The 17,515-nt window shown below is 44.0% G+C and overlaps 1 protein-coding gene across 1 annotated transcript in view; it reads left to right on the plus strand.

Annotated features, from left to right (window-relative positions):
* The window catches only part of LOC121585325 (igLON family member 5-like), a 61,961-nt gene that overhangs the window by 36,382 nt on the left and 8,064 nt on the right, over positions 1-17,515 (plus strand). The window contains exons 4-5 of the mRNA XM_045225974.1: positions 6,009-6,241; positions 13,637-13,756. Of these exons, the coding sequence (XP_045081909.1) occupies positions 6,009-6,241; positions 13,637-13,756 (353 nt within the window). The remainder of the gene's footprint in view (positions 1-6,008; positions 6,242-13,636; positions 13,757-17,515) is intronic.

Genomic DNA, 17,515 nt, shown 5'->3' on the forward strand with positions numbered 1-17,515 from the left:
TAGCGTGATGTGAAGGTAGGGGAAGATCAGCATACCTCGATAGCCAGTTAGATAGATGAATTTCTCTCACGACAGCCAACAATATAACTAAACTAAATGTAGCTAGCATACGAGTCCAATGTTTGAAGGCCACATTGTAAACATCAAAAGTTAGGTAGCAGCAGTAATTACCACTATCAGCCCCTCTCTCCCCCCTCACCAATCTGTCACTCCTAGCTCTTCACCTGCTTCCTCCAAACGGAACTATATTTTACCCAGGTGTATTGCCCAGTTAGTTTCAATTAAGAAACATACTGTATTTTTTATGAACAGCTACCTTGTGCTAGGTATGTATTATCAACGTTACATTACAAGACCTAGCTAGTGGTTTGTTTACATGTAGTAAAACGAAACTATAATACAAATGCTAGCGCTGACACTTTGTGGTGATAATATTGAACTGCACATTACAACAGGATGATCAACATGTATTTTGAAATTAAATCAAATTAACCGTAAAATATTATTTTCTGCACACCCTCATGATAGTGGTATTTGCTAGTAATGTCTCTCTCCTGTGCATGTCATCCTTAAAGCTGCAATATGTAACTTTTTGGCGGTGCAATTTCTGCATATTGCAACTTTAAGGCCCACCTTCATTACAAGGGTAGGGGATGCACTAATCGATTTCATGATGCATGTAACTAATGTCTAATGAAAAAGGAGGTAACACTTAATTTTAAGGGGTCCTTATTAAAGTGTAATTACATATGTAATTACACTGTAACAAGTATTCTAATTAATTGTAATAATTCATTGTTACACTGTATTAACAACATGTAACTGGTGGTAATTGCAGTCTGTAATTACATGGATGTAACAACGAATGCTTGTTACCGTGCTTGTTTCAAATTTCAATGTTTCCGATAACATCCCAACTCACCATATTTCAGCCTGCACAAACCACATGATAAGTGTTAGCAAATTGAAAACTGACCACCTCAGTGATCCAACTCTGCAATAAAGGGCTCTGGAGTCTAATGCCCAGGCCCAATGGCAAAAACGGATTCACAAACAGTTCACATAAAAAAAAACTTTAAATTGGTAAATAATTTAACGGTGTATTTGTTGTTTTTAGCAGATCAAGCTAATGGTCTCGAGACCACATTTTGAGTGTCTCGGTCTTATCTTATTGTCGGATACATTTGTACTCAGTCTTGACTCGGTCTCGGACAGTGAGGACTCTTAATTTCTTCCTGAAACCAGCCGAGACCACCGGAGTAAAAAACTCAAAACTATCAGCTTCCATTCAGTAAGCGCACAAATCCGCTTCGCCAGGCCAAATATATACACTCCTTTCTTGAAACATTAATACCTGAACAGTATTATTATGCAGACAATAACAGTGCATTTGGAAAGTACTCAGACCCCTTGACTTTTTCCACATTTTGTTACGTTACAGCTTTTTTCTAAAATTGATTAAATAGTATTTTTTTCTCATCAATCTACACACAATACCCCATAATGACAAAGTCAAAACAGTTTTTTAGACATTTTAGCAAATTAATAAAAATAAAAAATAAAATATCACATTTAAATAAGTATTCAAACCCATTACTCAGTACTTTGTTGAAGCACCTTTGGCAGCGATTACAGCCTCGAGTATTCTTGCGTATGACGCTACAAGCTTGGCACACCTGTATTTGGGGAGTTTCTCCCATTCTTCTTTGCAGATCCTCTCTGTCAGGTTGGATGGGGAGCGTCGCTGCACAGCTATTTTCAAGTCTCCAAAGATGTTAGATCAGGTTTAAGTCCAGGCTATGCTGGGCCACTCAAGGACATTGTCAGAGACTAGTCCCGAAGCCACTCCTGCATTGTCTTGGCTGTGTGCTTAGGGCCGTTGTCCTGTTGGAAGGCGAATCCCAGTCTGAGGTCCTGACTGCTCTGGAGCAAGGTTTTCATCAAGGATATCTCTGTACTTTGCTCCGTTCATCTTTCCCTCATTCCTGACTAGTCTCTCAGTCCCTGCCGCTGAAAAACATCCCCACAGCATGATGCTGCCACCACCATGCTTCACCGTAAGGATGGTACCAGGTTTCCTCCAGACGTGACACTTGGCATTCAGGCCAAAGAGTTCAATCTTGGATTCATCAGACCAGAGAATCTTAGTCCTTTACGTGCGTTTTGGCAAACTCCAAGCGGGCTGTCATGTGCCTTTTACTGAGGAGTGGCTTTAGTCTGGCCACTCTACCATAAAGACCTGATTGGTGGAGTGCTGCAGAGATGGTTGTCATTCTGGAAGGTTCTCCCATTTCCACAGAGGAACTCTGGAGCTCTGTCAGAGTGACAATCGGGTTCTTGGTCACCTCCCTGACCAAGGCCCTTCTCCCCCAATTGCTCAGTTTGGCCGGGCGGCCAGCTCTAGGAAGAGTCTTGGTGGTTCCAAACTTCTTCCATTTAAGAATGATGGAGGCCACTGTGTTCTTGGGGACCTTCAATGCTGCAGAAATTTGTTGGGACCCTTCCCCAGATTTGTACCTCGACACAATCCTGTCTCGGAGCTCTACGGACAAGTCCTTCAACCTCGTGGCTTGGTTTTTGCTTTTACATGCACTGTCAACTGTGGGACCTTACATAGACAGGTGTGTGCCTTTCCAAATCATGTTCAATCAATTGAATGTACCACAGGTGGACTCCAGTCAAGTCTTAGAAACATCTCAAGGATGATCAACAGAAACAGGATGCACCTGAGCTCCATTTCGAGTCTCATTGCAAAGGGTCTGAATAAGGTATTTATGTTTTTTATTTTTTATAAATTTGCTAAAATTTAAAAAAAAACTGTTTTCACTTTGTCTTTATGATGTATTGTGTGTAGATTGATGAGGATTTGTTATTTTTTATCTATTTTAGAATAAGGCTGTAACGCAACAAAATGTGGAAAAATTGAAGGGACCTGAATACTTTCCGAATGGACTGTAATATCGACATGTTTGCGCAGTGGCGAACCTATTGGACCTAGGCCTTCAGTGTGTGACAGGATAATGATGCTGAAAAGGCAGCAACAGTAATACCAGCGCACTCATTTGCACTTTTTGTAAAACACAGAGGCCCAGTGGTGTAGTGGAGGCTATACGCAGGTTTATGCCTTATACCCACTTTTCTTTCAGTATACTCACTTCTTAATTCCCACTGATGAGTATCAAAGTAGTGGAGTGGAGGTATACGACTTATCAATTATGTAGTACAATAGTGAAATCATGCACAAAGTAGCCTTCACAATCGCAAAGCATGTGAAGTATATTCACATGCACTGGCATGGAGCAGCTCACAGAAGAATGTCATCGGTAGCCAGTAGGGTAGGTATGAAAGACGTTTCAACTTATGATTTCTACCAGTAAATGCTAACTAAGGCAACAATGGGTATGCAAAGCAGGTATTGAAAAAGTTTGGTCCGAAATCTTGGTTAGTAGGCTATTTGTGACGTGCAATTCAGCATTCATCTTGCCAGGCCCACCCAATCTATTGAGCAAAAACAAAAAAATACATTATTACAAAAAACACAGTTCCACTCACCAGATGATGATCATTTGAAACAACCCTTTCCTGCAGTCAATTACCAAAAGTGCCCTCTTTGGCCTCATGGGTGGAATGTTTTCTGATTTTTCATATTTTGATAATTAATAAAGATTATAAAAAAATTTAACAACGGAAATCCGGTGTTTCTATGTCAAACAGTTGTGTTATATTTCAGTCTTCTGTGATGTATATAAAGTGTAATATTGGGATGCAAACAAAAAAAATTATACATTTCAACTCTATATCTGACATGGTACAGGTGTCTTTTTTAAAGCCTATAACCATGTGTGTGAGGTGTATACTTTTGTTTGAAAGTAGATTTGTTTAAGACTACCAAGAATCACTCTGTGTGACCCTGATTTAGCTCACTGCAGTAAAAGGTTAACTTCTTGTTGAAAGTTATTATTGAAAAGGGAGAAGCTAAATCTGCTGCAGCCGCTGCAAACTAGCCTACAACAAAAGATAGCTAGCAAGACTGTGGAAAAACTACTGTTCACTATTGCGCAGTGACCTGTTGGCCTTTGAGAAGGCAGAAGTCTCCATTTGTTGTTTTTATAAAATCGGTCCCACCCAAGTCAAAATGTGATTGGTTGATTCCACTGTCACTCCAAAATGTTGCCCTAATACAGTTGAATGGCAGATGCCTTCTGTCTAGCTTCTGATGGCCTAGCCAATGGCTGACTTAGCTAGCTAGATTTCCCCAGAGACCACCAAAGAAAAATCCTGATTGGATCTTTTTTTATCTTCAGTGATAACCCTTTCCATCAAAAACTGAAGAGATTAAATCAGAACATCATTGAAAATAATAATATAATTAGAATCATAATTATTATTATTTTATAAGAAGGCCCTCATTGTTCCCCAATGTGTTTGGGTTAGTAATAATTTGTAGAGTGGCTCCATTTGCCCTCAGCATGCATCTTTTCACAATTTTGAATGTCTAAAGAATCCATATGTTCTTCTGAAATATGAACACAGAAATACTGGACATTTTGAACTCTTATTATGGTGGCGATTTGACAAAATTACAATCATGGTCTTCAATTGAACTCGCATTTTTCTGGTCTCAGTCTTGATTCATTCTCGGACCCCTTGTCCACCTCCCAGTCTCGGTCTTGACTCGGTCTCGCCCGCCTTCCGGTCTTGGTCTTGACTTGGACTCGATTTGCTCTGGTCTTGGTCTTGAATCGGTCTCACTTTAGGTGGTCTCGAACACAACACTGGTTTGAGTCATTAAAAAAACATATATTTTGGTTGGCTGTCTATCCTATGTATATGTAGCTAGCTAGCTGACGTTACCTAGAATAGATGGTTAACTTAATAAACAACTTACCCGTGTGCTACACATCATCCTGGAGCCGCCTCCTCCTGCTGCTAATGTTACTTTCCATGCAGGCAATGCAGCCCGCTGTGATGCTTCTTTGGGAAATCTGTAAACTTTCATTTTCAAAAATAGATTTGTCCCCAGTCATAAATTGGACCTTGAGAAAACAACTAGACTAAGTTAGCTAGCTTTTCTAGCTAGCCGTTTACAGCCGCGATGGAACAGCTGTTTACAAACGCACCAGAAGTTCTTTGTGGTTCCAGGGTTCACTTCCGCTCCTCCTCAAAAATGTCTATGCTATCTTTGTTCATACATAAGCACATACAGACTCACCTCAAGGTATGTATGTTCCATAGTTGCCATGGCACCGTGAGGTTGCCTAGGCAGAGAGCTCTGTAAATATTGTACATCATTTTGTAATTTTTGTTGCATTTTTTAGTTGTATTTTTACTTTTGGGTTTGTCTGCTGTGGGGGTTGATCACTTACATCTCGCGGTCTTGACTCTCAGAGTTGCAGAATTGGGATGAAAAGTCATCTTTTTGTCTTATAGTTAGCTAGCTAACTGGCTGTTTGAATTCAAATAATGCAGCCCCGGCTTTATTGCTTCATCTGTCAGGAAGAATCACAACAAGTACTGGATGCTGTGTCCAGAGATGGCAGAAGAGGCTCAGGGATTGTTCTTAACCACTGCCAAGATGTGGTGGCTTTTCGTGCACTTTTCAGCAGCTGTGGCATCACCCAGGCAATGGAGGACCAGTACCTACGGAGGGGCGGGTCCTATGGAGGAGAAGCAGATGTAGTGCACTGATGAAGCGCTCCGGGCCTGTTTGTCAGACCGTCTTTGTTTCTCTCTGGCTGTACCATCAATGCCCCCTCCCTCCGCTGAAGCTACACTGCCTTTCCAATCCAAACTGCCTCAACTCCCAGCCTTTCATCATAAGCCAAATAGAGACATTCAATATCCATCTCTACCATCTAACTTTAAATGTGTTGTTTGTTTGTTTAGCTTTTTATGCACTTTGAGATTATTTTCTGTAATGAAAAGCGGTATACAAGTTTAAGAAATGATTATTATTAAATTATCTGGGTCTTGTCTTGTCCGCTGTTTTCTCCCCCTCTATCTCGAAGGTGTAAAATCGACGAGGACGTGACCCACAAGGCGTGGTTGAACCGCTCAAACATCCTGTTTGCGGGGACAGACAAGTGGTCGCTGGACAGACGGGTGTCGCTGGTCAACAGTAACACTAGTGACTTCTCCATCCAGATAGAGAAAGTGGAGGTAGCTGACGAGGGGCTGTACACCTGCAGCTTCCAGGCCAGCAACAAACCCCGCATAGCCCACGTCTTCCTCATCGTCCAAGGTGAGTCCCTTGGGACATCTGGGTGGGGGGAAAGATGGGGTAGAATAAAACATTTGCATGTTTTAAATCTCATGCCCAAATCATCCCAGTGTCTGACATTGGTTGCGTATATCAATGAATTTGTCAACGGATATTTCAAACATGCTAATTTGGGGTTACGATTGGTGACAGCAGCCAAGGAAAAAACAAAAGAAAGCATGGGTTTATCTATCTCTTTGTCCAAAGACTGTTTACAGCAGGGGTGTCAAATTCATTTTAGCTCAGGGGCCACATGGAGGAAAATCTATTCCCAAGTGGGCCGGACCGGAAAAATCATGGTATACATAACTTAAAAACAACAACTTCAGATTGTTTTCTTTGTTTTAATACGATCAACATACAACATAAAGCTGGAGCCTGAGGACAGTGTGTCCAAAATAGTACAAGCACAACATCACTATTAATCATAAAACACGTCAAGTTTATTTGAAAATTCTAAAGAAAAAAGAACACACAAACACACAATGCCTCAGTGATTAACAGAACTGTTTCACAGATCACAGAACTATATCAGGGTGTCATTTCTCATGCAGAAATGTAGATAAAAATAATGAAATCCTGTTCCCCAAACAAGTGCAAGAACCACAGAGTCAAGAATAGGTTAAATATACAAATAAAATAAAATCAATTAAAAACAATAGCACATCAACATAAAAACATATAAACATAAATCTGAAAGCGTTGCTCAAACTCCCGTAACAGTCCAGTTATTTTATCTTTGAACCGCTTCATGTCTGCCACATGTTGGGTCGCGCACACATTTTTCAGACAGAGGAAGTGAGCTGCATCACCACCGGCAAGTTGCGTCTCCCACAATGACAGCTTCAACTTGAAAGAACGTATGCTGTCATAATACTGCGTGACAACTTTGTTGCGCCCTTGCAGCTGTTTGTTCAAGTTATTCAGGTGCTCTGTAACATCCACCATAAATGCAAGGTCCGGCATCCATTCTGCGGAATGAAATTCTAACACTGGTTTGCCCTTTTCTTCCATGAACTGTTCAATTTCTTCTCGTAAATCAAAGAAACGCCTCAGCACAGCACCCTCGGCTTAACCATCTTACCTCAGTGTGGTATGGCAGGCCATAGATGTGGTCTTTCTCTCTGAGAAGGCTGTCAAACTGACGGTGATTCAGGCTTCTGGATCGGATGAAATTAACAGTTTGGATGAACACCTTCATGACGTTATCTATCTTTAATGACTTGCAACACAAAGCCTCCTGGTGCAAAATACAGTGAAAAGTCCAAAAATCACGTCCTCCATTTGCAGATTGCACTTTCTCTCTGAACTTTGTCACAACGCCTGCTTTTTTCCCGATCATTGAGGGCGCACCATCTGTAGCCAGGCTGACAGCGCGGGACCAGTCCACTCCGACCCTGTCCAGCGCGCCGACGAGTGCGGTAAAAATATCAGCTGCTGTCGTTGTATCTGTCATCGGCACCAACTCCACGGTGACGGTCAATGTGTCATCAACTCCGCGGATGAAAAAATTGCCAGTTGTGCAACATCTGTAATGTCCGTGCTTTCATCAATTGCAACCGAAAACGCAATAAATGACTTTACTTTTTGCTTCAACTGGCTGTCCAAATCCACTGAAAGATCAGAAATCCTGTCTGCAACTGTGTTTCTTGTCAGGCTGATATTTGCAAAAGCCTGCCGCTTTTCAGGGCACACAATCTCCGCTGCCTTCATCATGCATGTTTTTACAAATTCACCCTCACTAAATGGTTTTGAAGCCACTGTGATTTCATTAGCAATGAGGTAGCTAGCTTTCACTGCAGCGTCACTGATGTCTCGGCTGTGAGTAAACACAGACTGCTGTTTCTTCAGACCCGCCAACAGTTCATTCACCTTCTCTCATCTCCGCTGTCCTTGAAAGTTGTCATATTTGTCGGCATGAAGACTCACATAGTGGCGACAAAGGTTATATTCTTTCAGCACTGCAACATGCTCTGAACACACCAAACATACAGCTTTCCCATTCAATTCCGTGATTAAATAGGATTACCATTTTTCTTGGAACACTCTGCACTCTGCGTCCACTTTTCTCTTTTTTGACAGAGACATATTGGGGCAATGAGGGTGCCAAAGCACATAATGTTAAAAGTAGAAGCCGTAATAAATATCGCGGGCAAAACAAAGTAGCTCATTGGCTGCACGTGCTTGACCTACTTGCTCTGCCCCGGTATAAACAGTTTGCTTGCTTAACACAATTGCTATTGCGCCATCAAGTGGACGCAATTGGAACAGCAGTTTATTTTATTGAAAAATTGCAGCGCTTTTTTATACTTAAAAAAAAAAAAAAAAAAAAATTTGTTTTTTTTTACATCATCTCGCGGGCCGGATTAAACCCGTTTGCGGGCCTGATCCGGCCCGCGGGCCGTACGTTTGACACCCCTGGTTTACAGGGTAAGGAAACAAATATGTATTTAGGTGTATTAGCCCTTTAATTTGTTATATTTTAACATGTTTACAGTACACACTGTACTTGGTTCTGTAATGGGCATGTACCACTTTGAACATTATTTACAGGATTATTTATTCACCTCCGGGTTTTAGTCCAGCAATTGTAAACACAACTTTACTTTTACTTTAGTTTAGTTTCCCAAAAAACTTTAAAGTGATTCAAGGCCTTTGCTAGTGTTGTGCAGTGGATGGAGCCTGGGACTGAGCAAAGAAAGCAGCCAACCGAGTCCTTAGCAACTGTGCCTCGAGCCAATACATTAGCACTGATGCAAGCTTACCTCAGAACTGAGCGGGGTGGGTAGATCCTGGGGTAAGTGGGTAAGACGATATGGGCGGCTGTCCAACTGCCTGACTGAATAATTGACAGTGCAGGACCAGGGCTGGGCCTATCGTCAAGGCAACAGTGGAGTGAGTGAGAGTTTGACTGATCCTGAGTGACGTGATTTATTGGCGCCCGGCTGCTCGGCTGATGGATTGCAGACCTTTTCCCCCTGCATGTGTCAATTGTTATGTATATTGTATGTTGTGTACTAGCATATTGCAGTAATACAAGACTGGCGGAAAAAAATGAAAAATATTAGGGTATACTGTATATTAACTGGCCAACACACATACACACACACACACACCATGCTGCTGCAGAGATGGAGAGAGAGAGAGCTGGGCAAGTTTCAGCAGGCTACTGACTGTGTGTGTGTGTGTGTGTGTGTGTGCGTGTGTGTGTGCGTGTATACAGTACGTGCATGCGTGTGTGTGTGTACATAGGCAGGGTGCAGGCAGCATTACCCACAAGGCTAAGCCAGCCGCTCTCCAACAGACTGTTCACACAGTGCAGGCGCCAAGGAGAGGCATTTATCCACAGGGCAAATGGGCACACAGATGACCATGTTTCCTTGATTCCAAGTCGCCTCAAATTTCAGTCTTAGCAGCAATATCACACAAACTAATTACACCCCAGAGTCACTGCATCAAACAGTGATGGCCATCAAATCAAATCAAATCAAATTTTATTGGTCACATGCGCCGAATACAACAGGTGCAGACATTACAGTGAAATGCTTACTTACAGCCCTTAACCAACATTGCATTTATTTTTAACAAAAAAAGTAAAAATAAAACAACAACAAAAAAAAGTGTTGAGAAAAAAAGAGCAGAAGTAAAATAAAGTGACAGTAGGGAGGCTATATATACAGGGGGGTACCGTTGCAGAGTCAATGTGCGTGGGCACCGGCTAGTTGAGGTAGTTGAGGTAATATGTACATGTGGGTAGAGTTAAAGTGACTATGCATAAATAATTATCAGAGTAGCAGCAGCGTAAAAGGATGGGGTGGGGGGGGCAGTGCAAATAGTCTGGGTAGCCATGATTAGCTGTTCAGGAGTCTTATGGCTTGGGGGTAGAAGCTGTTGAGAAGTCTTTTGGACCTAGACTTGGCACTCCGGTACCGCTTGCCGTGCGGTAGCAGAGAGAACAGTCTATGACTAGGGTGGCTGGAGTCTTTGACAATTTTTAGGGCTTTCCTCTGACACCGCCTGGTATAGAGGTCCTGGATGGCAGGAAGCTTGGCCCCAGTGATGTACTGGGCCGTACGCACTACCCTCTGTAGTGCCTTGCGGTCGGAGGCCAAGCAGTTGCCATACCAGACGGTGATGCAACCAGTCAGGATGCTCTCGATGGTGCAGCTGTAGAATTGTTTGAGGATCTGAGGACCCATGCCAAATCTTTTCAGTCTCCTGAGGGGGAATGGGCTTTGTCGTGCCCTCTTCACGACTGTCTTGGTGTGTTTGGACCATGATAGTTCGTTGGTGATGTGGACACCAAGGAACTTGAAGCTCTCAACCTGTTCCACTACAGCCCCGTCGATGAGAATGGGGGCGTGCTCAGTCCTCTTTTTTTTCCTGTAGTCCATAATCATCTCCTTTGTCTTGGTCACGTTGAGGGAGAGGTTGTTGTCCTGGCACCACACGGCCAGGTCTCTGACCTCCTCCCTATAGGCTGTCTCATCGTTGTCGGTGATCAGGCCTACCACTGTTGTGTCGTCGGCAAACTTAATGATGGTGTTGGAGTCATGCCTGGCCATGCAGTCATGGGTGAACAGGAGGGGACTGAGCACGCACCCCTGAGGGGCCCCCGTGTTGAGGATCAGTGTGGCAGATGTGTTGTTACCTACCCTTACCACCTGGGGGCGGCCCGTCAGGAAGTCCAGGATCCAGTTGCAGAGGGAGGTGTTTAGTCCCAGGATCCTTAGCTTAGTGATGAGCTTAGAGGGCACTATGGTGTTGAATGCTGAGCTGTAGTCAATGAATAGCATTCTCACGTAGGTGTTCCTCTTGTCCAGGTGGGAAAGGGCAGTGTGGAGTGCAATAGAGATTGCATCATCTGTGGATCTGTTGGGGCGGTATGCAAATTGGAGTGGGTCTAGGGTTTCTGGGATAATGCTGTTGATGTGAGCCATGACCAGCCTTTCAAAGCACTTCATGGCTACAGACGTCAGTGCTACGGGTCGGTAGTCATTTAGGCAGGTTTTCTTAGAGTCCTTGGGCACGGGGACTATGGTGGTCTGCTTGAAACATGTTGGTATTACAGACTCCGTCAGGGACATGTTGAAAATGTCAGTGAAGACACTTGCCAGTTGGTCAGCACATGCTCGGAGTACACGTCCTGGTAATCCGTCTGGCCCTGCGGCCTTGTGAATGTTGACCTGCTTAAAAGTCTTACTCACATCGGCTACGGAGAGCGTGATCACATAGTCATCCGGAACAGCTGGTGCTCTCATGCATGCTTCAGTGTTGCTTGCCTCGAAGCGAGCATAGAAGTGGTTTAGCTCGTCTGGTAGGCTTGTGTCACTGGGCAGCTCGCGGCTGTGCTTCCCTTTGTAGTCTGTAATAGTTTTCAAGCTCTGCCACATCCGACGAGCGTCAGAGCCAGTGTAGTACGATTCAATCTTAGTCCTGTATTGACTCTTTGCCTGTTTGATGGTTCGTCGGAGGTCATAGCGGGATTTCTTATAAGCGTCCGGGTTAGAGTCCCGTTCCTTGAAAGCGGCAGCTCTACCCTTTAGCTCAGTGCGGATGTTTCCTGTAATACATGGCTTCTGGTTGGGGTATGTACGTACGGTCACTGTGGGGACGACATCATCGATGCACTTATTGATGAAGCCAGTGACTGATGTGGTGTACTCCTCAATGCTGTCTGAAGAATCCCGGAACATGTTCCAGTCTGTGCTAGCAAAACAGTCCTGTAGCTTAGCATCTGCGTCATCTGACCACTTTTTTATTAACCGAGTCACTGGTGCTTCCTGCTTTAGTTTTTGCTTATAAGCAGGAATCAGGAGGATAGAGTTATGGTCAGATTTGCCAAATGGAGGGCGAGGGAGAGCTTAGTATGCGTCTCTGTGTGTGGAGTAAAGGTTGTCTAGAGTTTTTTTTCCTCTGGTTGCACATTTTACATGCTGGTAGAAATTAGGTAGAACGGATTTAAGTTTCCCTGCATTAAAGTCCCCGGCCACTAGGAGCGCTGCATCTGGATGAGCGTTTTCCTGTTGATTTATGGCCTTGTACAACTCATTCAACTCATCCAGCATTGGTTTGTGGTGGTAAATAGACATCTACATGTATGAAAAATATAGATGAAAACTCTCTTGGTAAATAGTGTGGTCTACAGCTTATCATAAGATACTCTACCTCAGGCGAGCAAAACCTCGAGACTTCCTTAGTATTTGATTTTGTGCACCAGCTGTTGTTTACAAATATACACAGACCGCCACCCCTTGTCTTACCGGAGTCAGCCGTTCTATCCTGCCGATGTAGCGTATAGCCCGCTAGCTGTATGAAATCCATGTCGTCGTTCAGCCACGACTCAGTGAAACATAAGATATTACAGTTTTTAATGTCCCGTTGGTAGGATAACCGTAATCTTAAGTCATCCAATTTATTTTCAAATGATTGAACGTTGGCTAATAGGATTGATGGAAGAGGCAGTTTACTCGCTCGCCGTCGGATCCCTTACAAGGCACCCCGATCTACGTCCCACGATATCTCCGTCTCTTCCTCACGCGAATGACGGGGATTTGGGCCTTGTCGGGTGTCTGTATGATATCCTTCGCGGCCGCCTCGTTGAAGAAAAAATCTTCGTCCAATACGAGATGAGTAATCGCTGTCCTGATATCCAGAAGCTCTTTTTGGTTATAAGAGACGATGGCAGAAACATTATGTACAAAATAAATTACAAATAACGCGGAAAAACACACGTAATAGTACAATTGGTTAGAGGGCTGTAAAATGGCAGCCATCTTCTCCGGCGCTGTCTTCTCTTCCATGGTGGGGTAGCGATGGCTCCAATCTTTGCTTTATCGCGAGAGTATTTTCGCCTGGCCAGATAGTTAAAAATGGGATCCTGTAGTTAGATGCCTCGCAGAAAAACAGCCTCATAGCCAAGCTCATTAAAAGCAACGATAATGGGCCATTTAAGTTCAAGGGAAATCTAGTTATCTATCTAACTATATATATAGTGCCTGCTCTGGAATGGCAATTTAGAACAAAACAGCATTTGATGGTGGTCATGCTGTGAAAAGAAACAAACAAAGCAACTACCAAAGAAACACACTTCTAGACCTGGTTTCCATCCCTATATTCAACACCAAAGTGAAGAACATTCTATAGATTTGTCTTATTATAATAGTAGTCAGAGAAATCAGTGTTTGTCATTGTTAGTATTGTTATTTTGGTAACCCCTTACTTTTATGCTTGTCATTTCTGTTGAATACCTTATTTTTGGAGCTAGGGGTTCGATTACTAGTGCAAACAGTGAGGGGAAAAGAGGGCAGCTTAGGTCTAGTTCCTCTTTTTGTCAAGTCATGACTGTCAATAAAACCCAACTCTTTTGTCTTGCAGTGCCAGCCAGAATCGTCAACATCTCCCAAGACGTGTCAGTGAACGAGGGGGGCAACGTATACCTCTTCTGTCTGGCGGTGGGACGACCTGAACCCACTGTCACCTGGAAGGAGAACAAATGTAAGACGCCCGTCCCTGTCTCCTGTCGTAGTACCCAGTCCTCATGTCTCCTCTCCCAGTTGCCTGTCCCTTTCCCAGTCTCTGTCTCCTGTCCTCTGACCCTGTCATAGTCTATACTAACTAGTCCCTGTTCCCAGTCCCTTGTTTCTGTCCCCTGCCTGTCCCCTGTTTCTGTCCTTGTTTCCTGTCATAGTCCCTGACCCTCTGTCCCAGTCCCTTTATTTGTCCCATGTCCACTGACACCTGTCTCTGTCACCTGCTCTTGTTACCATTTCCATCACACCCAGGCTGTGGCTGCTAATACCCTCTCACACACATCACACACACACACACACAGACACACACATCACATCACACATAATTATCCACAAATAACGCGTGCCAGCCACAATTATCAGCATCTGTCACCATCTTCACTGTCACTGCCTTCACCATGGCAACAATGCTAATAATGGTGTTTATCATTAGAACACTATTTATATATTCCATCATCATTCAAATAAATCACATTGGTTTCAAATCAAATCAAATCACATGTTTAGCAGATGTTATTGCAGGTGTAGCGAAATGCTTGTGTTTCTAGCTCCAACAGTGCAGTAATATCAACAATTCACAACAATACACATAATACACACAATCTTAAAGTAAAAGAATGGAATTAAGAAATATATAAATAGTCTAATAAGCAAAGTCATATCCATTTAGATTTCTGACACCATCGATGGTAAGATTTTGCATTATTTATTTCATCTTGATGCATCTCATAGAATGTGTTGAGCATGTTGAAGTTACCCTGCTCGATGTTAGATAGGTTTAGCACAGTGTTACACTGTGTTACAGTGACCTACTGGGGGTGCAACAGCTTGGAAGTAGCTGGGAGTCCTGCTCCATCTCTATGCCCTGAGTATACACACACCCACCCTGAAAGTACATTATAACCACTTGCTGTGCTTGTCTGCAGACATACAGCATTTATTCATTGTCAGCAGTATACCCTCCCCCCCTCGTTCCCTCACACACACCCCTTCAGTTTGCAGTGTGAGATAGGGCGGCATTGTTATTCTGTGGGAGTCACTGCAGCGAAGCCATGGACTGCTGGGGGAGTGGTGGTGGGGAGGAGAGAGGGAGGGAAAGAGGAGCCTAGAGAAACAGTGAGAAGCTGCGAACCATCTGTCCCTCTATTCAGACATGGCAGTGGGTGGGAGACAAAGTGGTAAGGGGGTATCCCGCCTGTGTGTAGGGAGTTGGGACACACACCTTTAAGACAATCCACCATGCACCTGTTCCTTTATTCAGACACTGCATTGGGAGATAGATGAGCTGGCAACATAAATAGTTTTAAAACGTTTTGCAACAGAAAACGGCAGGTAGTCCCTCCCTGTGTCAGTCTATTTTTTGCCAATGGATGCCTAATGAATACAACCCAGACGTGTACCACAGTGAGTCTGTGACATGTATACACTGCTCCTAGTATTGCTCCTGCCCATTTTATCTCTCACTGATACCATCTCCATCTCCCATTCACACTCTTTCACAGACATAATCTGAACCCCCATTAAATCTGGGACATCAAGCTCTTATCATTGAACATCCCATCCATTAGACAAGACGCACAAACACACACACACACACACACACATACATTAATACAGACAAATGCACTCACTCACACACTCCTCACTTAATCGCGAAACAGCACGCCACATCGATGCTCTCCGGCCCAGCCACTCCATCGCATCAGACTCCATTACTATGGATCTCATCAGACTCCATTCACTGGATGTCATCAGACTCCATTCACTATGGTCTCAGTCAAACAGACAATGTCTGTCAGATGCTCCACTACCACTGTGATACAACTAGAAAGAACCAGACCACCTCTGCTAGAGAAACACTCCACTGCAATAGAACACAAAGGCTCTGATTGAGTCTGACTGCTCAGTGCTCCAACAGTGTCAACGTGCTATAGGGAAATGGACTACAATTTCACTTCAGGGCAGATCTAAACTTTGATCTCTTTCCATTTAATCATCCGTCTGGCTTCCTCTTTTCCTCTCAGGTCTAATCTAAGTGTTTGGTTGGTGGTGGGAGTCCAGGGCTGCGTCTTAAATGGCACCCCCACAAATCTCAGTCGACGCTGGCTGAGCACCCAACTCTGCCCCCGGGGAAGAAGGGAAAGCAAGGGAAGGGAAAGAAGCCAGAGATCCAAATCACTGAGACACAACTAGGGCTACTGAAGACATATTTAAAGAGACAGGCCTAATGTATTATAGACAGCTTCTAGAAAGGAGGGAGGGAGGGAGGGAGGGAGGGAGGGAGGGAGGGAGGGAGGGAGGGAGGGAGGGAGGGAGGGAGGAAGCAGAAGAGAGAGAGAGAGAGAGAGAGAGAAAGCAGAAGAGAGAGAGAGAGAGAGAGAGAGAGAGAGAGAGAGAGAGAGAGAAAGCAGAAGAGAGAGACAGAGAGAAAAGGAAATGAGAGAATAGAAAGAGAGAGTTGGCGAGAAAGAGGAAGACAAAAATAAACAGAGAAAGAGAGAAAGAGAGAAACGGAGAGACAAAAAAAAGAGAAAGAGAGCGAGCGGTCGAAATCTAAATAAAGAGAAAGGGACGTCCATTATTGACAGCGACCCTGGAGCAATGCCTTGAAAAAATCTGTTGATCTGCTACTGAGCAAGGCACTTAAAGCTAATTGCTTCAGGGTCGCTGTCAGTAATGGCTGATCCGTGACCCAACTCTCAGGGGGAGTGGGATAAGCAAAAAACACATTTCCATTTCATACTTGTACAGGTTACACACTTGTACATGTGTGAAACATGACAAATACAAGCACCCCCTATTTTATACTCTACTTTTAATCAGAGCCCTATGGGAGTCCTCTGGGTCCTGGTCAAAGTAATGCATTAAATAGGGAATAAGGTACCGTTTCTGAGGCAGCCCTAGGTCTTCCTCCAGTAGTGTCTGATGGAGCTGTAGTATTTTACAGGCCATTGTGAGAGCAATGAGGATTCACTGGAGGACGACTGTTTCCCTGATATGATCTCCCTGTGGAGGAACGGTCAGAGATATCTCCAGGGAGGGAAGCCGGGAATGAAGGAAGGGGTAGGATGTAATGTGATGTAATGTGTCAGTGCACAGCGTCACTGACACATTACAACACACAACTGCTGACAATGAAACTAGCCACAAAAGCACCAGCCAACCTCTCAGCTGCACATGAAATACCCCGACCGGATGTTCCTTTCTCTTTATTTATATTTTGACCACTCATTGTCTTCCTCTTTCTTGCCATCTCTCTCTTTCTATTCTCTCATTTCCTTTTCTCTCTGTCTCTCTCTTCTGCTTTCTCTCTCTCTCTCTCTCTCTCTCTCTATTCTGCTTTCTCTCTCTCTCTCTCTCTCTTCTGCTTTCTCTCTCTCTCTCTCTCTCTCTCTCTCTCCCTCCCTCCCTCCTTTCTAGAAGCTGTCTATAATATATTAGGCCTGTCTCTTTAAATATGTCTTCAGCAGCCCTGGTTGTGTCTCAGCGATTTGGCTCTCTGGCTTCTTTCCCTTCCCTTGCCTTCCCTTCTTCCCTGGGGGCAGAGTTGGGTGCTCATCCAGCGTTGACGGAGAAGTCACAGGGGAGCCAAATTTATTAGGCTAATGTAATAAGTGAATAACATTGCTGTAAACCCCCAACGCGTCTCGTCACCGCTGTCACTACTCGCTACAGGGTGGCGGGCAGCAGGCTGTACCGGCGCTGCAGCAGCTGCAGATAATCA

The sequence above is a fragment of the Coregonus clupeaformis genome, chromosome 17, assembly GCF_020615455.1.
Source record: "Coregonus clupeaformis isolate EN_2021a chromosome 17, ASM2061545v1, whole genome shotgun sequence".
NCBI classification, from domain to species: Eukaryota; Metazoa; Chordata; class Actinopteri; order Salmoniformes; family Salmonidae; genus Coregonus; species Coregonus clupeaformis.